The following is a 26,956-nucleotide window of genomic DNA, read 5'->3' as shown; positions in this document are numbered from 1 at the left end:
TGAAGTGATGTGTGGGAAGCTCCGAAGCAAGTAGATGACAGAGCCAGCATTTTAATCCCGGAGGCTGGTGTGAGGGCCCATGCTCTGGCCATTATGTTATACTGCCGCTCATCTGGTAGTGATAAGACTTCTCTCACTAAACGAAGAATAGGTGCTAGTGTCATACCTACTTTAGAGATGAGGAACTGAGGTACAGAGAGGTTTAATAACTTGCCCAAGCTCACACAGCTGATGGGAGTAAAGCAGGTCCTGAATCTAGGCATCCAAGACCAGAGCTCCTGCTCATTGTGCCTCTATGCCTGGTGTGATGCCAGGGAGGCCGACTGGAGAGGGGGTGCATGTGGGGGTACAGGGCTGCATGGCCCTGGCTGAGACCACCCTCTCCTCTGCTCACCCTCCAGCCAAGCGCCCGTAGCTCTCCACACAGCCCTTGGAGTGCAGCAAGCAGCTGGGCCAGCAGGCGCTCCAGCAGGAACAGCCTGGGCCGTGCCCCCAGCCTGAAGCGGAGGAGCCCGAGTGGGGAGCGGCGGTCCCTGTTGTCAGGCGAGGGCCAGGAGAGCCAGGATGAGGAAGAGAGCTCGGAAGAGGAGCGGGCCAGCCCAGTGGGCAGCGACCGTCGCCACGGGGGCCCCCTGGAGCGAGAAGCCAAGAACTCTTTTGACCTGCCAGACACACTGCAGGTTCCCGGCTTACACCGCACAGCCAGTGGCCGCAGCTCAGCCTCTGAGCACCAGGACTGCAATGGCAAGTCGGCCCCAGGGCGCCTGGCCCGGGCCCTGCGGCCCGACGAACCCCCACTGGATGGGGATGATGGTGATGACGAGGGCAACCTGGTGAGTCCCCTGTGCACACAGTGACCTTGAGCAAGGAGAGCTGTGCCCGGCCTGGGGCAGGGCTGGACAAACAACCCATCCCAGTTCTGTGGCATTCAGGAAGTTACCATCACGCCCAAGGGATCTCAGGGGTGCTGGCCCTGGAGGCGGAGCTCCAAACACCCTCGTTTCTCCTTGTGTTCACCCTGCCTAGCCCCAGATCCTCGTCATGCCTGGGGCTGTGGCTCTGAGGTCCTTGGTGGATAGGAATGGTTTCAGGCAGATGTGTATGAATCTTTCATGGCTCTCCCCCTGTGACTCAGAAAGACCCATCACTCATCTCTCCACACGGATGCCCTCTCCTGTCCCCCTCTCTCATCTTGACCTCATGACAGCCTTGACTTCACACCCGCCTTACCCATTACCCTTCCCCTAGCTTCCCTCCCCCACCCCCACCTTTAACCCTGGGATGGGGCCCAGGCACTCAGGACCTCTGGGTTAGCATGTGAGGAGAAGGGGCCAGTGTGGCTTCATCCCAGGTGTGTCTTTGAACAGACAGCTATGATGAGTGTAATGTTTGATAATTGATGTGGCTTCCAAGCCCAGCGGGCAGGGAAGGAGAAAGGGAGGGCAGGTGGGGGCTGGACAGGAGGTAGAGATGGGAAGAGTGCCGAGTTTGCAGGAGGAGAAAAGGGGTGCAAGGGAGGAGGGGGGAGATAAAGGATGTGAGGGATGTCAGGGGACAAGAGGGGGCTTGGGGGGACATGGGAAGGTGGTGTTAGGAATACGGGGAGAGAAGCAGGGAAGAGGGCTAGGAAAGGTTGACACAGAGTGAAGGCTGGGAAAGAGTGAGGGGCGGGGGAACTTGGCGGCCTGGCCCTTCTTACAACCCTGCTGATCCTTCCACAGAGCAAAGGGGAACGGATAAGGGCATGGATTCGAGCCCGGCTCCCTGCCTGCTGCCGTGAGCGAGACTCTTGGTCTGCCTACATCTTCCCTCCTCAGTCAAGGTAAGCAGGGGGTCCCTGACCTGGGCCCCAACCTCTCCTTCTCACGGGAAACTATCCTGTGATGCCGGTGCTAGAAGTGTTCCCCGACGTGGGGATGTGTGAGAGAGGAGCCTCAGGCTGGAGCACCCAGGATGGGTAGGAGCCTCGGGGCAATGCCTCTCACTGCCGCCCTGCCTGCCTCCCGCTCAGCTTTGGCCTCTGTCCTGGAGCAGGTTCCGCCTCTTGTGTCACCGAATCATCACGCACAAGATGTTCGACCACGTGGTCCTTGTCATCATTTTCCTCAATTGCATCACCATCGCCATGGAGCGCCCCAAGATTGACCCGCACAGTGCTGTGAGTCCCCAGGGCTAACCACGGTGGCTGTTGAGTGCCTGCTCGGTGCCAGGCCCCTCCCGGGGTAGTGAGCAGGGCGGGCAAGGAGGCCCAGAAAGACAGAGGGAGGGAGCCAGGACTCTCCCGTAGGTCTCCCCTGACTCCCACCCTTGCAACGGGCACCCCAAGATACCTCCTGTGTCCTTCTTCTACTTCCGTCTCCCTTCTGTGGAACCTCAGTCCAGCTAAGGGAGTGGGCCCTGTTCCTTACTTGGGTGAAAAGTGAGCTCCGTCGCACCCTGGCTATTTGCAGACGGCGTGTTCTCGTGAGCCAGAGACTTGTGAGGCCCCTGTGTGAGTCGGTGAGTGTGGGGATGATGCGAACAGCGAGACTGGTCCTGGCTGCGCAGAGCAGTCATGCTTTTCCTGCTCCTGGCAAAGGGTCTCAGTTTCACCCGTGCCCCATGCACCGATGGGGGAGACATCTAGTCCAGCCTGCCCCATGGGCAATGCAGAAGGGGAGAGGGAGCTGCTCTGGCTCCTCTTGGTCCTGCTACGTCACAAACAAGCAGGTTTTCCAGGGTCTGAGGGGTCACTTCTGCTTGGCCTGTCAGTCCTCAGAAGGAAAGGAGAGGCCAGAGGCCTGAGTATCTGGACATGCTCCCAGGGCCCGCACCTCTGGTGGGATGGGCCCACCTGTTCTGGGAACTCTGTCCCTCATCTGGTGTCATAGCTCCTGCCCCCGACAATGATTCTGGTCCAAGCACAGGGAGGTGGCATGTTACACCACTTGCTAGGAGTTGGCCCCCTGCCCTCCTCGCTGCCTCTGCAGCATTGTCCAGATTTCAGTACTGTTGGGGCTTCCATGAGGGTGCGCTTCAGCCAGGCCAGGGTGGGGATCGAGGGAGTCTTGAGGGGTGGAGGGGCCAGCCCCGGAAGAGGTGGGGGAAGGAGCATAGCACTGGGGATCCCCACCCCTGGGCCTGTGTGGGGCGGAGCAAAGGCAGCTGGTCACACTGGACGTCTCGTCCACCTCCTGCCCAAGGCCCCGCCGCACAGCTCTCTGCCACTGTCGTCCCATCTCTCCCCTCATCCTTCCACTCAGCTCCTTTGCCTCTACCTGTCACATGCACACGTCTCTCTGTCCCCTTTCTCTGTTTCTCACTCTCTCTGACGCTCACTCTCTGCCTGCTGCCTCTCCAGCTCTTTACACTCCTCTCTTGGCCACCCAGTGACGAAATCAGCCCATGGATATCAGGGCCGCCACCTTTCTCTCCCTGCCCAAGCCTAGGCCCAGCATACATACTGTGCCTGGGGATGCACTGCCTGTCCTCGGGCCCCCAGCTTGTCCTGCAGCTCCATTTCTGGGGCACACAGCAGGAAAGCAAGTCCATGGAGCAGGGAGGAGAGTAGAATGGGGAGGTCAGAGATCAAGTTAAATCCTGCCCCAGTTTTAAGAAAGAAATCAGGATAGGGCCTGAAATATGGGTCTCAGGTGACGGCACCGTAGTGGGATTATTTCCCCTCCAGGACACTCTGGGGAGCTGTGGGAAGCAGCTCTGTTCAGGGCAGGGGTGCAAGTGAGTCAGGGGGCCTGGCACTGGCTGTGTGTGTGTGTGTGTGTGTGTGTGTGTGTGTGTGTGTGTGTGTGAGGGGTGGAAGTGGGGAATGGAGATTGTCTGCTTTGTTGGGGAGGGAAGGGGTCTTTTTCTCTGAGTCAAATGTTGGAGGCAGTTCCTGGCTTCCGTATGCAGAGCAGACGTGGCCCAAGGAGGGGGGCCCTGGTGGGCAACACCTACCTGCTCTCTCTTGTAGGAACGCATCTTCCTGACCCTCTCTAATTATGTCTTCACCGCAGTCTTTCTGGCAGAGATGACCGTGAAGGTGACGCAGGGGTCGATGTTGGTTGGGTGCTGTCTGGTTCCTGGTGGGGTGGAGAGGATGGGCCACAAATGGAGGGCAGGGCGGGGGACTGCAGGGAGGTGGCGGTGACCGTGGCGTGACGGGCGTCCCCAGGTGGTGGCCCTGGGCTGGTGCTTTGGGGAGCAAGCATACCTGCGAAGCAGCTGGAACGTGCTGGACGGGCTGCTGGTGCTCATCTCCATCATCGATATCCTGGTGTCCATGGTGTCCGACAGCGGCACCAAGATCCTTGGCATGCTGAGGGTGCTGCGGCTGCTGCGGACCCTGCGCCCGCTCAGGTGAGCCCCAGCCAGGTGTCTTCCTCGAGGACACCCCCAACCACCAGCCGCCCCACAGTGGAGTAAGAGCCCCACCTGCCCCTGCTTCCTGCCTGTGACCCCCCCAGGGAACGTTGTCATCACTCGGCTTCAACTATGGGCCTAGGAGTTTCTGTCCCTGGGCCCCCCTCAGTGACACTCCCCACATGATGTGCTGCTCAGGGCTACTGTCCCCCTGGCCTTGTGCAGGGCGCAATACACGGGGTCCTAGTCAGGGCCTCATCGCCTTCAGCTAAAGCTCTCGCTTGGCTGGTATCCTCAGGGGTGACACTCGGCCCTCCCCAGGGAGGTACGAGACTCTTCTTCCCTGCTTTCCTCACCTCCGTGCCTCTCAGGAGCCACCCACCAGATCGAGTGGGACATCTGCCGTCTTGGGAAACCTTCCCCAATGAGGCAATCACCCCCCCACACCCAAGAGTCACAACTTTCCGTGGATGGGGACAATACTGACTGACTAGTGATGCTTTCCTTGCTGTGACAATGCACCCCTGTCCCTTCCCCTCCCTGCCTGACCCCTGCAAGTGCATCTCCCTGTCCTCACAACACACTGCCATTCTTTGTCCCTTGGCAACACCTCCCTTGAGTTGAGTCCCTACCCAGCCCCATCAGGTAATCCTTTGACATCCTGGGAGTGGAAGTGAGGGTGGAGTGGGGGTGTCTGCTTCCTGTTTTGAGAGTTTATGGATGGGAATCCCCATGCCAGGGGTCCTGGGAAGAGAGGACTGTTCTGCATAGCCAGCCCACAAAGCCATCGTCTTCCCTTAGCCAGAGCCCAAGCCCGGAGCCATTGGGCCAAGATTGAGGGGCAGGGACAGGGGAGTGTCCAAGCTGGGGGAACCCCTCTTATCACGCCCCCCCTCTCCCCAGGGTAATCAGCCGGGCACAGGGCCTGAAGCTGGTGGTGGAAACGCTCATGTCCTCACTGAAGCCCATCGGCAACATCGTGGTCATTTGTTGTGCCTTCTTCATCATTTTTGGCATCCTGGGGGTGCAGGTTTGTGAGGGTCTGGGGGCCAGCTGTCGGCAGAAGCCTGAGGAGTGGTCTTCCTCTTGGACCCTGGATACTGAGGCCCAAGCTGCTGCTGCCTTTATTCCAGAAAGAAACACACAGGGACACTTCCCTCAAGATCTTACACCTCAGGCCCCTTTGCCTCCTGGGCATTTTGCTGAAAACTGGGAGCCTGGAACAGGGCCTCTAAGGGGACAAGCGCCTTAGAGAGGCTTCTGACCTGTGACAGCTGCAGGCTGCTGTTCTACCCCCTTCACGCACTGCACTCTGGAGTGGAGGCACTGGCCCCGGCCCACAGTCTGCTCTGGGATCCCCTCCCCGCCTTCCCTGCTTGAGTGGATGGGCTGCAGGCCAGCCCCATGGATCCAGAGCCCAGACAGCTGGGCCAGGTTAGCGACGTGCTGGCAGGCAGGCGGGTGCAGACCCCAGACGAGGCAGGAAATGGGGGCTGCAGGGGAAAATTGGCCTCTGGCCCAGGGAGGGAACTTGGTGTTGGAAGAAAAAGAGCGGGAACTGTTTGCAAGATTCAGCAGGCGCCTCTGGGCGCCCCTCCACCTCCATCGTCCTGAGCCCCTGGCTCCAGCTGTTTCAGCTGCAGGGTAGACAGCTGGCTATTGGGGCAGCAGGGGAGCTCCTGGGTGGCTACCCTCATCTCCCTCCCTTCCTTCGACTTCCTGGGGAGGGGGTGGGGGCTGTTCCTGGTTTCCTAGAATTCCCTAGCCCCAGGGACCCGACTGGGGTACAATTGCCAAGGCTGTGTGGTGCCTCCCTACACACCCAGTGCCCCTTCCCTTCCCTCTCTTCCTGGCCTGCTTGGGGGAATAGAGGGAACCATTGTTGAGCCCAGTCCAGGCTTCTTCCATCGGATTTAGATGTCTTGAGCAGCTGCCCAGGCCTCTTGGTCTCCCATCCTTCATATCCCTTCCCCACCTACAGTCATAGCCTGGTCTGTTCTGGACTGAGGGTCAGCTTTCCAGTCACACAGACCTGAGTTCGAGCCCCCTTTTTTCTGCCATCTGCTGGTAATACAACCATAGTGAATTTACTTCCCTGAGCCTCAGTTTTCCCCATCTGTAAAGTGGGGTCAATAATACCTCGCCTACCCCCACCATTAAACCAGATCACTTGGCCCCTCCCCCAGAGTGTCTGATTCAGAGGGTCTGGGGTGGACCTGAGCGTTTGCACTGCTAGCACATTCCCAGATGGTGATGATGCCCATCTAGGGACCCCACTGGGAAAAAACCTGACCTAGCCCTTTGTAGAAAACAAATGACTGCTCCCCTCCTTCCACCCTTTTTCAGTACCCACCCCATGACCTTTCCTCCTCTCTCTAGGGCTCTGTCCAAGGAGCCCAAAGGACGGGGTGCCTTCAGGGCAGGTTCCCTGACTTAACTGACCCCAAGGCTGAGTGCCCCACCCTACCCAAGGGAGGTAGGGCTGGGGAGTTCGGGGCCTCCTGGGTCACAGCTCACTTCTCTCTGTCTCTGGTACATGTGTGTCTAGCTCTTCAAAGGGAAGTTCTTCGTGTGCCAGGGCGAGGACACCAGGAACATCACCAACAAATCTGACTGTGCCGAGGCCAGTTACCGGTGGGTCCGGCACAAGTACAACTTTGACAACCTTGGCCAGGTGAGCCCCAGGCTCCGAGGCGGGGGTAGGCGTGATGGAAGGGGTCTGGAGAGGACAGAGGTCCGGGCTTAGTGATGCCTGCAGGGCAATTGATTTACTTGCCAGGGCCTCAGTTTTACCATCTGGTGAATGGGTAATAATGGTGTCTCCTTGGAGGCTCATAGTAAGGATGTGATGAGATCATATGTATGTTTGCTTAGCATGGTACAGGGTGCAGGTATACTGTCAAGACGAGTCCTTTCCTTACCCCACATTTATAGAAACAGAGATGTAGGAAATGAAGTCATTTGTTCGGTTTTGCTGGTGTTTCCCTGACCCACACTGGTTTGGGTTTCTGGATTTTAGAGGGTCTGATCATTTCCCCTGACTCCTCTGGCTTCATACTAGCCATGGAGCCCTGGGACAGAGAGCTCTCTTGGGGCCTGGAGTGTGACTCCAGCCTCACCTTGGAAGGGCTGGGATCCCTCAAGCTGCTGCTGGGAGGTGCTTTGAGGACAGATGGTGGTTGGTTCAGCCACACATCCTAGATTTCAGATGGTCTCCTCTCCTCCTCACCCCTCCCCTAGGCTCTGATGTCCCTGTTCGTGCTGGCCTCCAAGGATGGCTGGGTGGACATCATGTACGATGGGCTGGATGCTGTGGGTGTAGACCAGCAGGTAGGGCTGAGGTGGGCAGGATCCATCTTTGGGCTCAGGTCACTCAGCATGGGCCAACTCCAAGCATGACGGGTGCAGACACTAGACAGAAAGAGGGCAAAGCAGGTTGGCAAAATGCCATCAAAGAGACATAGCCTCTTACAGGAGAGGCTGTAACTCTTAGCTTAAGGGCCAAATCCTGGCATGTTTCATTGGCTGGCAACATGTTTACATTTTTATTTAGTGGTGAACATTTAAAAATTGGCTGATTTCACATGAAAGTCCAGATTTGAGCCTGCTTAGGAGAAATCCAAAGATCTGGAAACACTGGTCTTGCATTCCCTCAAGGCGGGAGTCAGCTGGAACAAAAGAAGCAGCGGCCCCTTTTGAATAGAGCTACCCTCCACTTTGCTACAGTTGCCAACCCTCCCTACTGCTTGACACCAAACCCACGTGATCCATTGACATCCCCTGTTGGGTCCCTGTAGCTAATTGAGTCTGTGGGCTCTGTCTTAAAGAACCCAGACTATGGGCCAGCATCTGAGACAGTCGTCCACGGTCTGATGGCTCCTCCTGTCCTTCCTGCTCCCTGCCAGCCCGTCATGAACCACAACCCCTGGATGTTGCTGTATTTCATCTCGTTCCTGCTCATTGTGGCCTTCTTTGTCCTGAACATGTTTGTGGGCGTGGTGGTGGAGAACTTCCACAAGTGTCGGCAGCACCAGGAGGAGGAGGAGGCCCGGCGGCGGGAAGAGAAGCGTCTGAGAAGACTGGAGAAAAAGAGAAGGAGTAAGGAGAAGCAGATGGCTGGTCGGTAGTCTTTCCACATCTCTCTGAGTCGTGCTTGACTTTGGCCTTGCGATGAGATGGGGCCAGGGGCTGGGGCTGGGGGCAGGGAGAAGATGCTCCCTCCCCTTTCCTCACCTCCTTTCCCTGCAAGAGCATGTCAGCCTTTAGAGCCAGCATGAAGCAGACCAGTTCTGCCCCGCGGGGTAGGGGGAGCTATCCCCCTGCTGCGGGGCTTCCCGGGTCTCAGCCTCGTACTCCCCAGATGATTCCAGGTGGGAGTTATGCACGGCCTCTCCCAGCTCGACTCTCAGAGGAGCCTCATGGGATGAGAATCCTGCTCCGTTGTCCTCGGTTGGTGTCCAGAGACCCAGGGATTGGTCCAGGTGCCGCCTTGCCTGCCCCAGGGTTGGTGAGCAAGCATCTTGAACCGTTCCTGCCTAGTGTCCGTATCTGCTGAGTAAGACCTCGGCAGAGGCTGCAAATGGAGAGCAGTATGAAAGGACCCCAAATCCACGCTCCCTCACTATCTCCAGCAGAACTCCCAGGCTTTCTGACGGTCATATTTTGCTCTAGCTGTAAAAAAAAAAAAAAAGAAAAAAATCTCCTCCTGGTTTAGTGAAGGTCTGAGGTCACAGGAACTCTACACACATGACTCTCTGGCCCTAGAGCCCCCAGCCCCCTCACCTGTGACCTCCAGCGTCTTTTGGCCTTGGCTGGGCGAGGCCCCCATCTCATTCCCTCCTCGTGTTCTTCTGCCATGGTTGGGCTGAGACTAAGCGAAAAGACACACAAATTACAGGAAGAATGCAAGAGAAGTGACAGGTGTGGGAGCCCCTTTATTTTGTAGTGTCTCCAGGTGTGTTTGCACCTGTCTGTCTGTCTTCAGGGCTCCTGCCTGTCTGTCTGGTTCTCGATAATTTCCATGACTCTCTCTGTCATGTCTTTCTGTGTGGGTTTCTCTAAGCCTTTGTGTGTCTCTCTGTTTGGTGTACGGGTTTCCTTTCCTCTCTCCACCTTTGCACAAACCGTCTTCCTTACGCCGATAAGATGTGTGCAGTGCTCTGAGTTTTCTCTTTGGTTTGTTGAAATGTGAGTACCACCAAATGGGTCAGGGGCTGCGGTGCGCCCTCCCACCCCTCTGCCCCTGGCGCTAGCTCCTGTTGCTTGTGGGGGGCACCTGGAGCAAGGGGAGAGAGTGTGGGAGAGTGTGGGCGTGGGTGAGTGTGGGACAGAGCCCCTGTGCCCTGTTAGAGGCGGGGGCTGGTCACGGTGGGTGTTGAGGGGATACTGGCCTCTGGGCAACAGTGAGTGATGCACTTGTCTATATCTTACATCCTCAGTACCTGTGCCCAAGGCACCCTGCTCGGCTCTAGGGTAGGGGTCCCATCTCTGCTCTCCCTGTGGATGTCTGAAGCTGAGCAGGTGCAGTACCCCCAGCAGCGATGCTCCTACCGCTGGTCCATCCGCCCTCCCATCCTTGCAGTCTGCTGTCTCTGCAGGGCCTCTGCAGATGGAATTCTCTTGGCAGGAGTTACTTGTGGCCCTGCCTGACCAGCTGGCTCCCCTTCTGGGGTCTGTAGCCACCCCAGGTGCTGCTGAGACTGTGGCACGGGTAGGAGTGGACGTCTATTCTGATGACAGGCTGCCTGCCGCTCCCTGTGCCTCCGATTCCATCCCTGCAACCCTGATGAGTTGGCTGAATTGTTTGTCTTCCTCAAGTGCCCTATGCCCCAGAGTTTGGGGCTGGACATTCAGGACAAGCCACCCATGCTCAGCACACCCCATTTATAGGCAAAAGGAGGGTCGGAGCCGAGGGGGAGCGAGCTGCTGAGGGGGCCCTGCCCAGCCCACCTGGTCCGGCCAGTGACCAATGTCGTGTTTCGTTCTTTTAGATCTAATGCTGGACGATGTAATTGCTTCCGGCAGCTCAGCCAGCGCGGCGCCAGGTACTGCGTCTGGGGTTGTGGGTTCCAGGGTGTGGCCTGGGGGTGGTCAGGCCCTGCCTGCCCCCAGGCCCGCCTCATGTGTGCGGGGGACATCCTCTTTGCTCCCTCTCCATGGCTCATTGATTCTGTCCCCTCGGGGCGAGTGGGTAAGAGTCTCTAAGGTGCTGGGCTCTGTGTCATCCCATAGACCTGTGCTACGCTGGACGGGAGGTGAGGGCCTCAGCACCGCTCTCCCTCGGACACCTCTTGAAGGACCCACCTTCTCTTCCAAGTCTTCCAACGTCCGAGCTCCCCAGCCCCCTGCTGCCTCTCCCCACTCCTGCTCCTTTTCCCAGGCCACATTGTTCGATTATTAGAGCTTCAAATATCTCCTGTCTCTTTTTGTCTGAAGGGGAGACTTTGATCAAAAGTGAGCAGGATGAGAGGAGCAGAAAGGGGAAGGATTTGTTTTAAAAATGTAATAATGAATAATTGAACAGACTCATTAATAGTCAAGTAATCTCAGTGGCTATGTCATTGCTACAAACAGCAGCAATTGGGAATCAAAGGCCTGAGGTAGCCATAGCTTCTTCCCAAAACCAAAGATTTGGGAGTGAGTTGGGCCCTTCTCTTTAAGAGCCGTATCTCTGGGAAGGCCCTCCTGGTTCTGCCCTGTCCTGGTCCTCTGGCCCTTGCTCCTCCCAACACAGTCCCCGCACGGAGGGGCTGAGATTCCAAGAATCTGGGACAGGGCTTTACAACCTCTGCTGTCGCCACACGGTGGTTCCCAACCTGTTTATTCCCAAGGGCCCTTCTTATCATCTCCAACAGGCCCTGCATTTTAAAAGACTGCCTTTGAAGTTAAGAGCTCTTCAATAATGACTTTGTTTCACTGTTTTTACTAACCAAAGGCACATATAATTGCTAATCAGAGTTTCTGAGCTGCAGAAGGTTTCACAGTGAATGATGGTGGGGGGGGAGACCATTTTGCCATTAAATTCATCTGTGGGGTCCTAACACAGGCATATATGTATAATTTTTTTTAAGCTTTAGAAATATTGAAAAGAATGTAAGGACCCCCCATGTGACTGCCTTCTCAGGCTGCTGAGGACTTGGTACGTCAGGCTGGGGACCACTGGGCTGTACCTTTCTCCGCTATTCTGCACTCCCCCAGAAACCAGCCCTGGCAGATGCTGCCCTGTGGGTGTTGGGCTGTCTGACCTAGGGGGATTCAGGGACCCACCCACGGGAGACTCCCTGGGCCACCATTTGAGAGGTCATTCACGAAGCCTGAAGTGGATTGATGTCTGCTGTCACCACACTACTGAGTTCTGCTGTTTGGCACTGAGAGACCCTCTCTCTGGGGCTCAGGCATGTCTAGCTGGTTTGTGTCTGGATTGCCTGGGTCCCATGTCTCTGTGTCAGGCCGTGTTGCAAACCCCTGATACGTAGTGGGTGAGAAGTGGGTGGGAGGAAGTGGCCTTCAACGTTTCCCTGTGGGTTCACCTGGTCTGTAGACTAAAGTGTCCACACCTACACTCATCCCAACACCACCCTAGCATAGGGCTGGCCTACAGAAGCTTTTCCACCAAGAACCAACACACGCAGACTCTCGTGGCCACCAAGAACCAACTGCTCCTGACATGCCCAGTTGATGCTAAACACGCGTGTGACTCTCATGCTGCACCCCCATTCTGGGGGCATTATGCTGTGCTCCTGTTGGCACATGCAGCTACGTCCCCTGATTACAACAGTGTGTCTTACCTTTCCAGCTGCTAATGAGCCCTCAGAGACCCTGAAGGAGGGCTCAGATCACCCCAGATCCCTCTTTCCCAGACCTGGTGTTCTGCGTGGTCTATACCAGAACTTTTCAAACCTCACTGTGCGTAAGAATTATCTGGAGAACATGTTAAAACACAGATTCCTGAGCCCCGTCTAGAAATACTCATGGCGTGCTCTGGGGTAGGAGGTGAGCATCTGCATCTCCCATCAGCAACCAGGGCTGGCAGTGCTGGTGCACTAGCCTACCCAACAGTGTTATGGGGATGAAGTCACAGCCCGTAGTCTGGGGCTGCAGGAATCAAACACGCAGCACACCTCCCATGCCCACCAGGTACTGCGCCCAGTGGGAGGTGGGCCTCCCAGACCCCGGGGAGGGGCAGCAGGGGAAAGGCTTTGGTTGTCTGGGCAATGGGCCTGACCAGACACCTGGGTCCAGCCCAGGTGATCAGGTTGGCCCCAAGTGACCGCCTGGCCTCTGGTGCCAGCTCTATTCCAACAGCCACCTGTGGTACCTGCCTCCACTCGCCCTCTCTCCTTTCACTGGGACCCAGTGATCAGGCCTGGCCACCAAAGCTGATGGTGTGGCGTCTGCTGTGGGGGCCTGTGTCCCTGCCGTCCCTACTCCCTGCCATTCTCCTGGCCGTGCCTCAGGCTCCTAGTGACACCTACTAACTCACCGTGCCTGCTGCCTTCACTCACCGCCTCACACCCTTCCTTGTACGTCTCCTCTGCTCCTGCCTGACTGAGGGCTGGGCAGTCCTGGGGTGCCCTCCTCCCCACTGTCTGACTCTGGTACTTTCTCTGCCTAAGGCAGCTCATACTGATGGGATGCAGGACGCTGGGCCAGAGCTGCCAACACGCTAGTGACCAGTGGTCCAGGCCCCTCCTGGGCAACCGCTGGAGAGCAGATCCACCCAAGGCTCCTCCCTCCTCTGGGGGCAGGGTGGAGGTGAGGGAGGGTCTCTAGTTCTGCTCTGAGCCCAGATGCTGCCTATAAAACCAAGATCTGGGGAGCAGCAAGGCAGCACCGTCATCCAGAGCCCGACAGCAAGAGCCTTTGTGCAAACTGTCCGAGGGCACCCCCTGGGCCCAGGCCCCAAGGCCTTGTGTCTAAACCCACCTGGCAGCTGGCAAGGGACTTGAGCTGGGAGTTGGGCTCCTAGCTTGGTCACTGCCTCACAGTATAGGAACGACTTGCTTTTTGCTGGCCTCATTCTCTCCCTCTGTAAAATAAAGGGATTGGCCAAGGAGAGGCTGATCAGGTTGGCCCTGGTACACTTTGGACCGGCGCTCTCATAGGGGATTTCCAGCAGCCTGGGCACCTGCTGGTCTGGGGTGGGGCTGAGGTGGACGGGTGTTTGTGCAGACACCCAGGGACCTGGGACCGGACCTGTGCTGTGAGCAGATGTCCTGCCTCAGTCCTTCTGCCCCCATCTTCCCCCTGGGCCACTTGGAGGAGGGCCCCTGGCCAGAAGGCAGAGGTGGTTGTGGAAGCTTAATTGGGCCTGGGGCTGCCTATACGATGAGACTGGGGTGAGATGGGAGAGTGGGGACTCTTCTAACCTCTCCTCTGCATTCTCTCAGCTAATAATGGGGCTAATAAGGAGCTGCTTTTTCTAACCTAATTGTATTCAAACATTTTAGTTAATTCTCCATTCATATTTTAGCATAATGGGATCGGTGCTCTCGGCACTTATGGAGATTAATGCAGAGAAAGAGTTCCAGCTGCTAAGGCAACACAAGGCGACTAGCGCCCTCTGGTTCTTGTGGGTACTGAAGGAAAGAAGAGAAGCCTGCTCGCCAGGTCCACCCTCCACAATCGCCCTGTGGATGACCCGAGGCCTCATGTTGTCCCCTCTCCCGGGCCTCTCCACCCCCACCCTCCTGGGGGTCAGGAGGGCTGCCTGAGCAAACAAAGCCACAGTTGGCTGGCCCATGTCTGGGGAAACAAAAAGATGGCCTAATGCACCTTGCAGAGCCAGGACATTCCAGACCTGCTGCCTCTTGGTTATCCACACTTCAAGGCTGATACTAGAGAGTGGCATCTGGGTCGAGGCTGAACATGCAGCTCTTGGGCGCTCTTCTTCCTTCGGCCTTCGGTGGGGGCCCACCCAGGCCGCTCCCTGCCTCAGTTTACCTCTCTGTTAAATAGTCCTCTGCATGGGAAAGGACAGTTATGTCTGAGCTGGCCTGGGCCCAAAGCTTCCTGCTGCCCCTGAGCCAGCCACCCCTGGCACAGGCCTCAGAGGCTGCAGGCTTTGCGAGCTGGCTTTCACCCTAGACTTCCTGAGGGGGAAGGGCTGTCTGGGACCTGAGGCTGCCCCAAGCCTCCCAGGGGGAGCCTCTTCTTTCTTTGTGGCTGCCTCGGACACCAATCTGTCAACCACCCCCAGATGACATGTATCACCAACTTGACCTGACCTTTCCTCAGCACCTGGAGGAGGAAATCTTCTGCCCCCAGATTCATTCTGCTGGCTTAGCAGGCCAACCTTCTGGCACCATGATTTTTATAACTAAGTGGTTCACTAATTACAAGAGAAATATTATGCCTCTGACAGATCTCAGACAGTGCTTCCAGCCCAGCCTGTAGTCTAATGCTACCCTGACACACAGGAGCAGGCTGGGCATTGCCTTATTAGAAACTGGGTGAGTCCTTCAAGTGGGGTCCTCCCAGATGAGTCTGGGACAGAGCAGAGCCCTGCGGCCTCCCCTCAGCCCTCCCCCACATGAGGGTGCAGGAGGCCCAGGCCCTGCCCCCCAGAGGTCAGTGCAGCCAGCCAAGAAGAAGTCCAATTTCCAATCTCCGGTTTTATCTCCAATTCCCAGCTCTGTGTAATCTCCTCCACGCCCCTTGAGGGCTGAGCTTGGTGAAAGAGCAAGAGCCTTTGCCTCTCTGTTGATGGAGCTTCCTCTGAGCCCGATAAGACCAGTTGTTTTTCATCTTATTGATCTGACCTCGCTGCAGAACACCGAGTCGAGGGTGTTATGAGGGGCTGGTGGATTTTGGAAGCTGCCTCGGGGCAGGGGCTCACCTGGTGTCTAATGTGGCGGGGAGCTCTGCATGTCCTGGCCCCTTCTGCACCCAAATGTAGACAGTAGAACAGATGCTTTGGAGGGGCGGTGCCAAGAGAGCTCCCCTTGCCCCCTAATAAAGGAAGTATGTGGAGGGTGAGGGGGCTGATGACACTGGAATGTTTCAGCTGGGGTGGGTGGGGGGTAAGAAGCTGGTGGCTGTGAGGGACTGGGTGGAGGTGGCATAGGGGGCAGGGCCCAATGGCTGCTCTGCTCTCCTCCCCACCCCACCAGAGGCCCAGAGCAAACCTTACTACTCCGATTACTCCCGCTTCCGGCTCCTTGTCCACCACTTGTGCACCAGCCACTACCTGGATCTCTTCATCACGGGTGTCATTGGGCTGAACGTGGTCACCATGGCCATGGAGCACTACCAGCAGCCCCAGGTAGGAGTGAGTGACCGGCCTCCTGGGCCCTGCCTCCAACCACGGGACCACCGCAGGGGTGAGCCTAACCCAGCCTGAGCTGACCACTCTGCAGGGGTTCCTCTTGTACTCCTTGAAGCCATCCTTGGAGGTGGGTCTCATCTTGGATTTACAGATGAGGACATTGAGGCTCAGAGAGGTTAGTTGACTTGACCAAGGTCACATAGCCAAGAAGTGGAAGACCTAGTTTCTTTATCCAGCAAGTATCTATTGAGTGCCTACTCTGGGATAGGCTGGACCTTTAAGGGTAAAGAAGGCAGACTAGTGGCCTGCCCTTCTGGAGTTCAGATTCTAGTGAATGTCCAGCTCCAGCACTCATCAATGATCTTGCCGCTTCTCAAGTCAGCATCTGTTGCCTGCCCTCCAGGCCTCAGTTTCCCCATCTGTAAAATAGGGATGTTGAATTGGCAATACACAAGGCCCGTTCTAGTTCTTGCAGCCTGTGCCTTCTAGCACATTTTCATGTGAGCTCCTCTCCATTTCTCAAGGAGGGAGATACTTTAGCACAAAGTTTGGGTGAAGCATGTGAATGAGGACTCTGCTCTATCCTGGAGTAGTGGTCAGCCATCATGGCCGAAACAGAGAAGGAAGGTCCCCTTAACTCACCCTGTCTCCCAGATCGGGGAGGTATGATGGAGGCCAAGGGGCAGGCAGTGTCCCTGGGCCTCAGGGACCGGTCCCTGCCTTGTGCCCCATCCCTGCCAGATCCTGGACGAGGCTCTGAAGATCTGCAACTACATCTTCACCGTCATCTTTGTCTTGGAGTCCGTTTTCAAACTTGTGGCCTTTGGCTTCCGTCGCTTCTTCCAGGACAGGTAACAGGGAGGGGAGGGGGCAGGTAATTATGGGGAGGGGTTTGTAGGAGTAGGGAAAGTGCATGGGAATACCAGGGAAATACTGAAGAGGGTCTAGTGATTTTAACTCTGGAGGTTCAGCCCTCCTTCTAGGACCTTCCCGGGGCTAATGATGGGGTGGAGTGGAGGGGCCTCCAAAGCCTGGGAGATGGGAGGGTAGGGAGGGAATTTGACAAGACGGGGCCTGGGGGACACTGGCAGCTGGAAATCAATGTGGCCTAGACAGGCTTAAGTACACAGAGCCTGGAGCCAGACTGTCTGGACCAGATTTGAATCTTGGCTCTACCACTTAGAAATTGGTGACCTTGGGTAAGTTACTTAACCTCTCCATGCCTCCGTTTCCTCACCTGTAGAATGGGAGATAATAATAGTATCCACATCAGAGTTGTGAAGAGTTCCTATTTGTAAAGCCCTAGAAACAGTGCTTGGCGTATAGTAAACACCATGTACGTGCTAAATAAAGAAGCAAATGAAATGAATACAAACTAAAATAAAACATTTAAAAAGCAAATGAATAAAAGTGAAAAGCAGAGGCCCTCGAGCTAATCATAGTCCTGCCCATGCCACCAATTGGCTGGGTGACCGGAGATAAGCCATGTCTTCTCTGCAGGATGGGAAGGCTGGACCAGCGGACCACCACCCTCCTTTCTGTAGCCACAACTGCCCCCTCCTTTGCAGTGCCTCCCCACCCCCAACTCAGGGACTTGTCCTGGGCTTTCAGGTGGAACCAGCTGGACCTGGCCATTGTGTTGCTGTCTATCATGGGCATAACGCTGGAGGAGATCGAGGTCAATGCCTCGTTGCCTATCAACCCCACCATCATCCGCATCATGAGGGTGCTGCGCATTGCCCGAGGTCAGTGCCCACGTGCCTGCCCTCCCAGGGTGACTGGCCCCGGGAGAGACAGCAGTGATCAGCTCTGGTGGCCAGGGACTGGGTGGGTGTGGCTTCCTGTGGGTCTTTCTCAGCCTCCGCCAAAGGGGAAGGCTGGGGCTGGACTGAGGGCGGCCGTGGAGCCGTGGCAGCCTGACTGGCCGGGGCTGGCCATCCTAACCACCTCAGCCCTGGCTCTGGCTCTACCAGTGGTGTGACCTGGGACCCAGAGGGGCCAGCTCACGACTTTGTCCTTTCTGCAGTGCTAAAGCTGCTGAAGATGGCTGTGGGTATGCGGGCGCTGCTGGACACGGTGATGCAGGCCCTGCCCCAGGTAGCTAGGAGGTGGGAGTGGGCGTGAGGGGTCCTCTAGGGGAGGAGGGGGTGCTCTCCAAAGGGGCGGGGGGCTCAGGGAAGCTGGCCGGGAGATCCCGCGGCACCTTTCCCATTTCTTTTCCTCTTTTCCAGGTGGGGAACCTGGGACTTCTCTTCATGTTGTTGTTTTTCATCTTTGCAGCTCTGGGTGTGGAGCTCTTTGGAGACCTGGGTGAGTTGGGGTGGGGAGGGTGCAGGAGCCAAGGCTGCACCCTGGGTCCAGCGACCCAGGGCCTCCTGGATTAACTTGGGCGTCTTTCCCCTTCTCTCCTCCAGAGTGTGACGAGACGCACCCCTGTGAGGGCCTGGGCCGGCATGCCACCTTCCGGAACTTTGGCATGGCCTTCTTAACCCTCTTCCGAGTCTCCACAGGTGACAACTGGAATGGCATCATGAAGGTAAGAGCTCCCTGCAGTGGGATATGCCCCAGGGCTGGCTAGGCCCCAAGGAAGCAGGCCTACTTCTTGAGCCAAGATTCCTTGGCAAGATGTGAATACAAGCATGGGTGCTTGTGTCCCCCATGCCAGAACACTCTAGAACTCCCTCTCCCTGGGACATGCTCTGACTCACGCTTCCCAGGCCAGTGTGTAATGCTCTTCTGCTCCCAGGACACTGTAGCTCCCTCCTCCTGCCCTTCCTTCTCCTCTTTCAATGCTCTGTGACACCAGTGACCCGATTTCCCATGACAGCTTAGTCTGCTGTCCTCCCAGCCTCAGCCCTCTAACCCGCTTCCCCCAGGACACGCTCCGGGACTGTGACCAGGAGTCCACCTGCTACAACACAGTCATCTCCCCCATCTACTTCGTGTCCTTTGTGCTGACGGCCCAGTTTGTGCTGGTCAACGTGGTGATCGCTGTGCTGATGAAGCACCTGGAAGAGAGCAACAAGGAGGCGAAGGAGGAGGCGGAGCTGGAGGCCGAGCTCGAGCTGGAGATGAAAACGCTCAGCCCGCAGCCGCACTCGCCACTGGGCAGCCCCTTCCTCTGGCCTGGGGTCGAGGGCCCGGACAGCCCCAAGCCTGGGGCCCCGCATGCCGTGGCCCACACTGGAACAGCCTCCCGCTTCTCCCTGGAGCACCCCACGGTGAGCACACCCCGCCCCCCCGCTGCAGGGGGTGTGGGGACAGAGATGGGTGGGAATGGTGGGCAGAGGCGTGGTAGGTGGGGGGTGTACAGGGAGCGGGCAGCACAGCAGACCCAAGGGCACCCCCTGGATCCTTCTGCTTCTCCTGCCTGGATGTGGAGGGACCAGGAGTTCCCTGCCCGTCCCCAGAGATGGCTGCCCGTACTCACTACCTGGGGCCATCCCAACAAGTCGCCGGTATACGTGCTGGCCCATCTATCCCCTTTGCCTCCAGCGTGGCCTGGCCTCCCTTTCCTGGCTCTTAGGTTCAAGGCTAAGTTTTCTGTTTCCTTCCTGTTTCTTTCTTACCCTCGCCCAATTGCCACACCTTTCCTTCCCACCCTCAACCTACCCGATTCCATCTTCCTTTTCCCCGATCTTCTCTTTCCTTCCTTCTCCCTTTCCCTGTGGGCTCTTCTTATCTTCCATCTCCAATCTCTCCTTCCTCTTCCCACCCTTCCCTCTTTCCCACCATCCCCATCCCTCCTCTTTCTCCGTTTCCTTGTTGCTGTGTGTGCATGTGTGTACGTGTGTGTGTGACCTCCTCTTTCTCCCTGTGTCTCTTGCCAATCCCCTGCCACAACACTTCCCATCACTGCCCCTCTGACCCCATTCCTCTGACTCTCCGGCTCCCCCTATGCGCTGGTCCTTCCCAGGACAGACAGCTGTTTGACACCATATCCCTGCTGATCCAGGGCTCCCTGGAAGGGGAGCTGAAGCTGATGGACGAGCTGGCGGGCCCGGAGGGCCAGCCCTCTGCCTACCCTCCGGCCAGCAGCCCGGGTGGCTCCGACCCACAGGTTACTGTGCCCGTGCTGTGCCCCCTCCCCTGACCATGCCGAGCTATGCCATGCTGTGCCTGCTTCTGGGGAGGTGGGGTATTTCCTGCTCATTGGGGACCTGGAGAAAGAGCAGCGTTAGGGCCTCAGTTGAGCTTTGGGCTTGGCAGGAGGCAGGCAGGGGCCCTCAGGCTGATATCAACCTCTGAAACCCATAGTTGGAAGGTAGAGATGCTGAGATTGCACTTCTGAGTGAGAGGACGGATGGAAGAGGGGTTTGGAGAGAGCATTGGTAAGAAAGAACCTGGAAGAGGAGGATGGAGCAGAAGAGCAGTTGGCAGTGGGACCTTGGGGAGTGGAGGAAGTGAGGTGCCAGTTCCAGGGGCAAAAGGTCTCTGGGAATAGTGCAGGAGTCTGGGGTACCCACTGAGGGACATGTCTTAGCCCACAGTCTGCTTCTTCTCTGAATACAGTAACCGCCACCACCACCACCACCACCACCACCATCCAGTCCTTTGTTTGGTGACTTTTTAAGCCATGGAACCCATTGGGCATGATGGGTGCTGTCAGGAGCCAGTGGATTCTGACCTGGTCCCGAGAGGGAATAGAAGACTGGAGACCCTGGTGTGACATAGGACTTGATTTCTTCCCCAAGCCCAGCCCCTTCCCACAGTGTCACATGTTTTTCTCCCCCAGTCCCATCTAAACATGGATCGTCTAGTTTCTGGGGTCCTACTCTTCTCCCCTTGTGACCTGTCTGGCTGCCTTTGACCCCCTCCGCATGGCAGAACACACCACCATCCCCCTCCTAGGTCAGGGGCTACAGGAGACCTGGAGTGTAGGCAAGGAAACAGGTATCAGCTGGAGACAGAACAGCCTCGAGTTCCACAGGCCTGTTGGGTGGAGGGGTGGGCAGGCAGTTTCCTAGGGCCTGGGACACCTGTAGCCTGATCTAAAGAAAGGCACTGTGATCCTCACATGGGAAGGGACCTTGCCTCTAGGGTTTCTGACATCTTGTTGGGATTCAGTCTCAGATAGGCTACATGAACCTGGCCATGACCTAGAGTGACCAGCGGGAGAGTGAGGCCTTCCCGAGGCCTCCCATCCTGGAGGAGACTCATGGGGAAAGGTGCTGGGATAGAAGAGAATGTGATGAGAGGTAATTAGCGCAGCCAGCTCATCTGGGAGGGATGGCCCCACTCTCCCTCTGGGTCCTGTAGACACTAAAGCCCCCCTGCAGATCCCAGGTGACCCAGCCAGATGGTGTGGCAGCCCACCCAGGTGTGCCCATTTCAGGCTGGCAGGAGGAAAGCATCTCCTAGAACCCAAGCTTGAGAGGACGGGCATGCTGCCGACAGGCGGAGGAGGGCCCAGGAGGGGAGAAGCCAGAATCTGGGGACATGCCAAATCCTGCCAGGCTTTTGGAAGCGGAGAGAATAGGCAGAAAACAGTCATCAGATTGGCGGCTTTGTCCCCAGCACCCCCCATGCCGCTCTGTCTGTGCTGAGAGCAGAGAGGTGCTTTGCTGGCCTTTCTTCGTTTTTTGTTTTTTTCCCCCCTGGTATCATCTTTATGAGAGTCGAAAGCCCTTCCCCATCCCGCTCCCTCCCTGGGTGTGGTGGTGTGGGAGGGTGCTGTTAAGGTTCCTGGGGTATCTTTAGAATATGTTTCTGTGTCTCCCGCTTTGTCGGTGTTTGCTCTGGCTCTTTGGTGCCTGCCGCAGCCTCTCTGATCAGAGTCTGGGTTTGAAGTGGGGTGGGGGGCGGGGGGCAGGGAGGCACTGTCAGTTTACTTGGGAGAAGGGTGGGGAGAGAGAAGGGAGGCCTTTTCTCCCTATGCTCTGTGAAAAGGGGCAAAGAGGGGCTCTGTGTACGCGCGTGTGCATTGCATGTGTGTGGTGCCCACGCAAGAGTGTGCGCGGTCATGGTTTCTTATGCCTGATCCTCTCTCTCCCTGTCTAGATCCCTCTAGCGGAGATGGAGGCTCTGTCTCTGACGTCAGAGATTGTGTCTGAACCATCCTGCTCTCTAGCTCTGACGGATGACTCTTTGCCTGATGACACTAACACACTCTTACTTAGTGCCCTGGAGAGCAATGTACATGTACAGCCCCTCACTGCTCCCCGAGCCTCCCCCAGGGGCCAGGCTGGCAGCAGGGCTCCAGATCCTTCCCCACCCCTCACTCGGCCACCAGGCCCACACTCTGGGGCACAACCAGCAGGCACTTAGTGCCCCAGGCTTGGCTAAGTCTTTCAGGTCCCCCACTGTGGAGAAAGAAATCAGATAAGATTATATTGGGGCCTCCCCCAGAAGGGCCCAGGGGCGGCAGTTGTGAAAGAGTTAATCCAGACAATCAGGAGTGACACGGCCCCAGAAGAGGTGGCATCAGGCCGCTGACCATAGGGCCCGCCTGGTTGCAGAATCAGTCTCCAAGTTTGGAGCCCTGTGCAAGCCAGCCCTCCCCCTCCTTGCACCCTTCCTTCCCACCTCCCCCCAACATGAGCCATCCGCTACCATGTAATGGGTGAGAGCCACATCTCTGCTGCCACCACCATGCCCTTCTCCACCTGGGGGGCCGTCCTTGTCTCCTCTGTCATTGTCCCTGTGTGTCCTTACGTCCTGGGGGTCTTCTTTGTGTTTCGACAGCTTCTTTACCCTTGGCCAAACCCTGGCCCCTTCCCACTCTGAGCAGCCCCCTCCTCCTGAGACTTAAGAGGGGACAGGGTCCCCCTTCCTCACAGCAGGGTTCTGTGTCGACCACAGGCTGGGAGTCCCTAGGGTTCTTGGGGATGGGTGCAAAAGTGGAACCTGGGCGGAGAAGGGGAGCAAAGGATCCAGATTGTCTTCCAACAAAGCCATTTTCAGGTCTGGTGAGGCTGCTTAACTGACTGGGCCTGTGTAAGGACAGGAACCCTATAGCCTCTCTAAGAACTAGGCACAGACAGGGTGATGGAGAAGTCTCTTGGGAAGCAAACCTTTTCTCCCTCTGGCTGCGTCAAAGGCTGATTACTGCCTTTCTTTGAAACCGATTTTTTAAAAACCCGCCTTAACCCCCAGTCTGTCCTCTAAGGGAGGACCTGAGTCCATAGTACCCAGACCTTAACCCATCCCCACCCTGCCAGGGTCACTGTGTAATTAAAAGGGGAGGGGGGAGACAGGTGGGAGAGCCAGCTGTGGCATTCCCTAGTGTTCATGTCATTCGATCCATATTAACCCAGCTGATGCCCAGTGCTGGGGACTGAGACTGCCTTAAAAGAACTGGATGGGGAAACAGCCGCTTCTCTGCAGGCAGTCCCAGGCTGCCACTGGGAGGGTCCTTCCCCACTTCCCAATCCCCCACACCCCCAGCACGGGATTAAAGTTGGGGCAGCTGTTAGCTTTTAATCCTTCATTGTGGTGCTTCAGTTCCTCTCAGTGGGGCCTTGAGAATGCACTCTTGAACCACCTGCAGGGCTGGGGGCTGGGGGCTGCTCTCCCTCCCTTGGACACCTCCTCACCCTTCCACCATCCCCACTGGAAGGCTCCAAGGTGTTGCAGTGTGGATGGTTTTGGGGGGAGGGGCAGGGCCTCCTCCCACCTCCTTTCTCCCCGTGTGTGGAGGGCTCGTCCATATGTCTGCCCTTTCTGCCCGACCACACTCATCCCATTACCACCTTGTCCGAGAAGGGGATGGGGGCCAGGGCCTTGGGTGGTGGTAGGGCTTTTGGTTTCTGTTGTCCAGCTCTGCCTCAGTTACCCAATCTGGATGCCCCCTCTTCCTCCCATCTCCCGCCCCTGTTTCTTTTGCAGATGGAGCCCCACCCAGAGGTGCCTGTCACACTGGGACCAGACCTGCTGAGTGTGCGGAAGTCTGGGGTCAGCCGAACACACTCTCTGCCCAATGACAGCTATATGTGCCGAGATGGAAGCACTGCGGAGGGGTCCCTGGGACACAGGGGCTGGGGGCTCCCCAAAGCTCAGTCAGGTACCAGGGGTGGGGGCAGGCCGGCTTGGCTCACACCAGGGATCTCATCCTTGACCTGACCTGGGGGGAAACTGAGCTCAGTCTTGACCTGGGGGGAAATTGAGGCAGCAAACGAGGTCTCTCCTACCTCTGAAGAGCCCCCAGCCTGAATGAAGCCCAGCCCAGCACCTGCTTGCTGGAGGTGGCTTTCAATCCAGGGTGACGGTTATGTGGTAAGGGTGGAAGCCCTGATGGGGGAGGGAGAGTGACAGGCAGGGGATTCAGGTGGGAGCTAGACTGGTTGACTCTCCAGCTCTTCTCTCTCATCCTTCTCCCTCCTTTCCCCCACAGGCTCCATCCTGTCTGTTCACTCCCAGCCAGCAGACACCAGCTACATCCTGCAGCTTCCCAAAGACGCACCCCATCTGCTCCAGCCCCACAGTGCTCCCACCTGGGGCACCATCCCCAAACTGCCCCCACCAGGCCGCTCCCCTTTGGCTCAGAGGCCACTTAGGCGCCAGGTGAGCAGGTGTGGAAAGGTAGGCATGGGCCTGGGGGCTGGCCTTTCTCCTGGGAATCCTCGGCTATTGATGATGACCAGGGTTGCCACTTTCATTCTCTTAGCAAACATGTATTGTGTGCCAGTGATGAACCAGACTAGCTACCAGCGACCCAATACCGAGCAAAGCAGAAGGGGCCTGTGCCCTCTTGGCATTTGCACCCCTCCCTTGTTTCACTGAGGTGGCCTGGAGACCAGAGGGGGGCCAGGGTTGCCCAGGGACACATGACAGGCTGGAGGCAGAGCCCAGGTCTCTGCCTCCCTTTCCCCAGCCCAGAGCTACTTCCCTATTCTCTGTATTTCTAGACCTAGGTAAGGGGTGCGAGGCACATTTTAGATGTCCCTCCCTCTGGCCAAGTCCAGGGCCCACCTTCTGGAGCCCGCACTCCAGAGCCATAGAGCGGAGGCTCACATAGCCTGGTGAGGCTTGTGTGACCCCAGAGGCAAGTCCACAGCCCATGCTATATGTGCCCTTCCGTGTGTGCATGGCCCCATGAGGACCTGCTCAATCCCACCCATTTGGGGGAGCAGGCAGTCATTCATTGTGCAGATATTCACGGAGCAGCCTCTGTGTGCCATGCCCTGGGGACACAGCGAATGAGACAGCTCCTGCCCTCTGGAGCTCATGGTCTCATAGCGGAGACATCCATCCCATCAGCATCGCAGTGGAAGGGTCACTGCTGGGAGGCTCGTGTGCCTGGTGCAGCAGGGAGCAAAGATGAGGAAGGGGTCCATCCGTTTGACTTGAGGGTGGGCATATGTCAGGCACTACGTCACAGAGCAGCTGAGCCCGTAAAGTTGAGGGGTGCTTCGGGAAAGTATTTAAGGCCAAAGAAATAGCCTATGCAGAGGCTGGGGGGTCTGATGGAGCCAGCTGAGGAGCAGAGCTGGCCCCGTGCTTTCTTGTGTCCCAGGGGCTGGGAGTTGCAGTCTTGGGGGAGGGTTGGGGACGGGGCATGGAAGACAATAGAGGGCAGGCTGCACAAGGCCCCGTCTCCCAACAAGATTATATACTGGTACCCCTGCTTAGGGTGATCTGCAGCTCCCTGGAGGGGGAGGCGGGGACTATCTGGCTTGATTGATGGGACAGTCATGGGGGAGAGGAAGCCCCTAAGCTGAGCCCTTCTCCGCCTCCCTCCCCCCATACAGGCAGCAATAAGGACTGATTCCCTGGATGTTCAGGGCCTGGGCAGTAGGGAGGACCTGTTAGAGGTGAGTGGGCCCTCCCCACCGCTGGCCTGGACCTCCTCCTTCTGGGGCCGCTTGGGTACCGAGGCGCAGCAGCGTTCCTGCAGCCAGAGTAAGATCTCGAAGCACACCCCCCCGCCAGCTCCCTGCCCAGGCCCAGAGCCCACCTGGGGCAAAGGCCCACCAGAGCCCAGAAGCAGCTTACAGCTGGACACAGAGCTGAGCTGGATTTCAGGAGACCTCCTGCCGGTTGGCAGCCAGGAGGAACCCCCATCCCCGCGGGACCTGAAGAAGTGCTACAGTGTGGAGGCCCAGAGCTGCCGACCCCGGCCTGTGTCCTGGCTGGAGGAACAGAGGCGGCACTCCATCGCTGTCAGCTGCCTGGACAGTGGCTCCCAACCCCACCTGGACCCTGGCTCCTCTGGCCTTGGGGGGCAGCCTCTGGGGGGACCTGGGAGCCGGCCCAAGAAAAAACTCAGTCCACCCAGTATCTCTATAGACCCCCCAGAGAGCCAGGGCCCTCGGCCCCCACCCAGTCCTGGTGTCTGCCTCCGGCGGAGGGCTCCATCCAGTGACTCCAAGGATCTCTTGGCCTCCGGCCCCCCTGACAGCATGGCTGCCTCGCCCCCCCAAAAGAAAGACATGCTGAGTGTCTCTGGTTTATCCTCTGACCCAGCAGACCTGGACCCCTGAGTCCTGTCCCACTCTCCCACTCACCTTTCTCCACTGGGTGCCAAATCCTAGCTCTTCCTCCTGGACTATATTCCTGAAAAAAGTTCTACGTGGGCACCAAGGAGGGGCTCCTCCCTGCCTCAGTGGCACTGGGCACTGGCAAGCAGAATTTCCAGACAGTTGGAAACAGCAGCCCTGACGACCCTGGCTCCAGGCAGAAAGAGAGGTCCAGTGTAGCTGAGGTTCCCAACACCAGGAGCTGTTGGGAGAAAGCAATACGTTTGTGCAGAATCTCTATGTATATTCTATTTTATTAAATTAATTGAATCTAGTATATGCGGGATGTACGACATTTTGTGACTGAAGAGACTTGTTTCCTTCTACTTTTATGTGTCTCAGAATATTTTTGAGGCGAAGGTGTCTGTCTCTTGGCTATTTTAACCTAAAATAACCAGTCTAGTTATATTCCCTCTTCTTGCAAAGCACAAGCTGGGACCGCGAGTGCATTACAACTATGACGGTGGCCCATCTTCAGCGGAGAGCGAGAACCATTTTGGAAACTGTAATGTAACTTATTTTCTCCTTGAACCTCGTCATCATTTTCTGTAGGAAAAAAACAGAGAAAAAGAAAAAAGATTTTACAAATGAAATGGAACCTTTTTATATATACATACATACATATCTATATCTATATCTATATAATAAACTAATTTTCCAAAATAAAAAGTTAATCACGGTCCAGAGTAAAAGCAAAACGGACAGTTAGGCATTTCCAGATGGTGTTGGACAGAGATTCCTGGAGAAGAGGAGTGGGTGGTGGGGAGAAAAGGGGTCAGAGCTGCCTCTGCGTGTGTATGAAAGAGTGTGTGTGTCTGAGCGTGTGCATGAGTGTATGTGTGTGTGTGTGTGTGTGTGTGTGTGTGTGTGAGATAGAGAGAGAGAGAGAGAG

General features: G+C 56.9%; 1 protein-coding gene across 17 annotated transcripts in view; it reads left to right on the top strand.

The window, feature by feature from the left end:
• CACNA1G (calcium voltage-gated channel subunit alpha1 G) overlaps window positions 1–26,391 on the top strand; it is a 62,727-nt gene extending 36,336 nt beyond the window's left edge. For 2 of the 17 annotated variants that reach the window (XM_081029877.1, XM_081029866.1), the window contains 22 exons: window positions 402–833; window positions 1,722–1,822; window positions 2,035–2,158; window positions 3,953–4,021; window positions 4,154–4,338; window positions 5,245–5,371; window positions 6,890–7,015; window positions 7,582–7,671; window positions 8,247–8,460; window positions 10,332–10,385; window positions 15,453–15,604; window positions 16,349–16,458; window positions 17,219–17,352; window positions 17,634–17,704; window positions 17,839–17,917; window positions 18,022–18,143; window positions 18,484–18,828; window positions 19,524–19,667; window positions 21,608–21,742; window positions 23,435–23,609; window positions 23,940–24,109; window positions 25,297–26,391. In XM_081029877.1, the coding sequence (XP_080886003.1) occupies window positions 402–833; window positions 1,722–1,822; window positions 2,035–2,158; window positions 3,953–4,021; window positions 4,154–4,338; window positions 5,245–5,371; window positions 6,890–7,015; window positions 7,582–7,671; window positions 8,247–8,460; window positions 10,332–10,385; window positions 15,453–15,604; window positions 16,349–16,458; window positions 17,219–17,352; window positions 17,634–17,704; window positions 17,839–17,917; window positions 18,022–18,143; window positions 18,484–18,828; window positions 19,524–19,667; window positions 21,608–21,742; window positions 23,435–23,609; window positions 23,940–24,109; window positions 25,297–26,028 (3,891 nt within the window). In that variant the 3' untranslated portion in view covers window positions 26,029–26,391. The remainder of the gene's footprint in view (window positions 1–401; window positions 834–1,721; window positions 1,823–2,034; window positions 2,159–3,952; window positions 4,022–4,153; window positions 4,339–5,244; window positions 5,372–6,889; window positions 7,016–7,581; window positions 7,672–8,246; window positions 8,461–10,331; window positions 10,386–15,452; window positions 15,605–16,348; window positions 16,459–17,218; window positions 17,353–17,633; window positions 17,705–17,838; window positions 17,918–18,021; window positions 18,144–18,483; window positions 18,829–19,523; window positions 19,668–21,607; window positions 21,743–23,434; window positions 23,610–23,939; window positions 24,110–25,296) is intronic. The other 15 variants (XM_081029878.1, XM_081029876.1, XM_081029873.1 and 12 more) reach the window with 10 other exon arrangements.
• Window positions 26,392–26,956: the final 565 nt, after the last annotated feature.

This window comes from Rhinolophus hipposideros (genome assembly GCF_964194185.1).
Source record: "Rhinolophus hipposideros genome assembly, chromosome: 20".
Classification (NCBI taxonomy): Eukaryota; Metazoa; Chordata; class Mammalia; order Chiroptera; family Rhinolophidae; genus Rhinolophus; species Rhinolophus hipposideros.
Note: the sequence above shows the minus strand (reverse complement) of the source record. Positions and strands in the feature narration are given on the sequence as shown.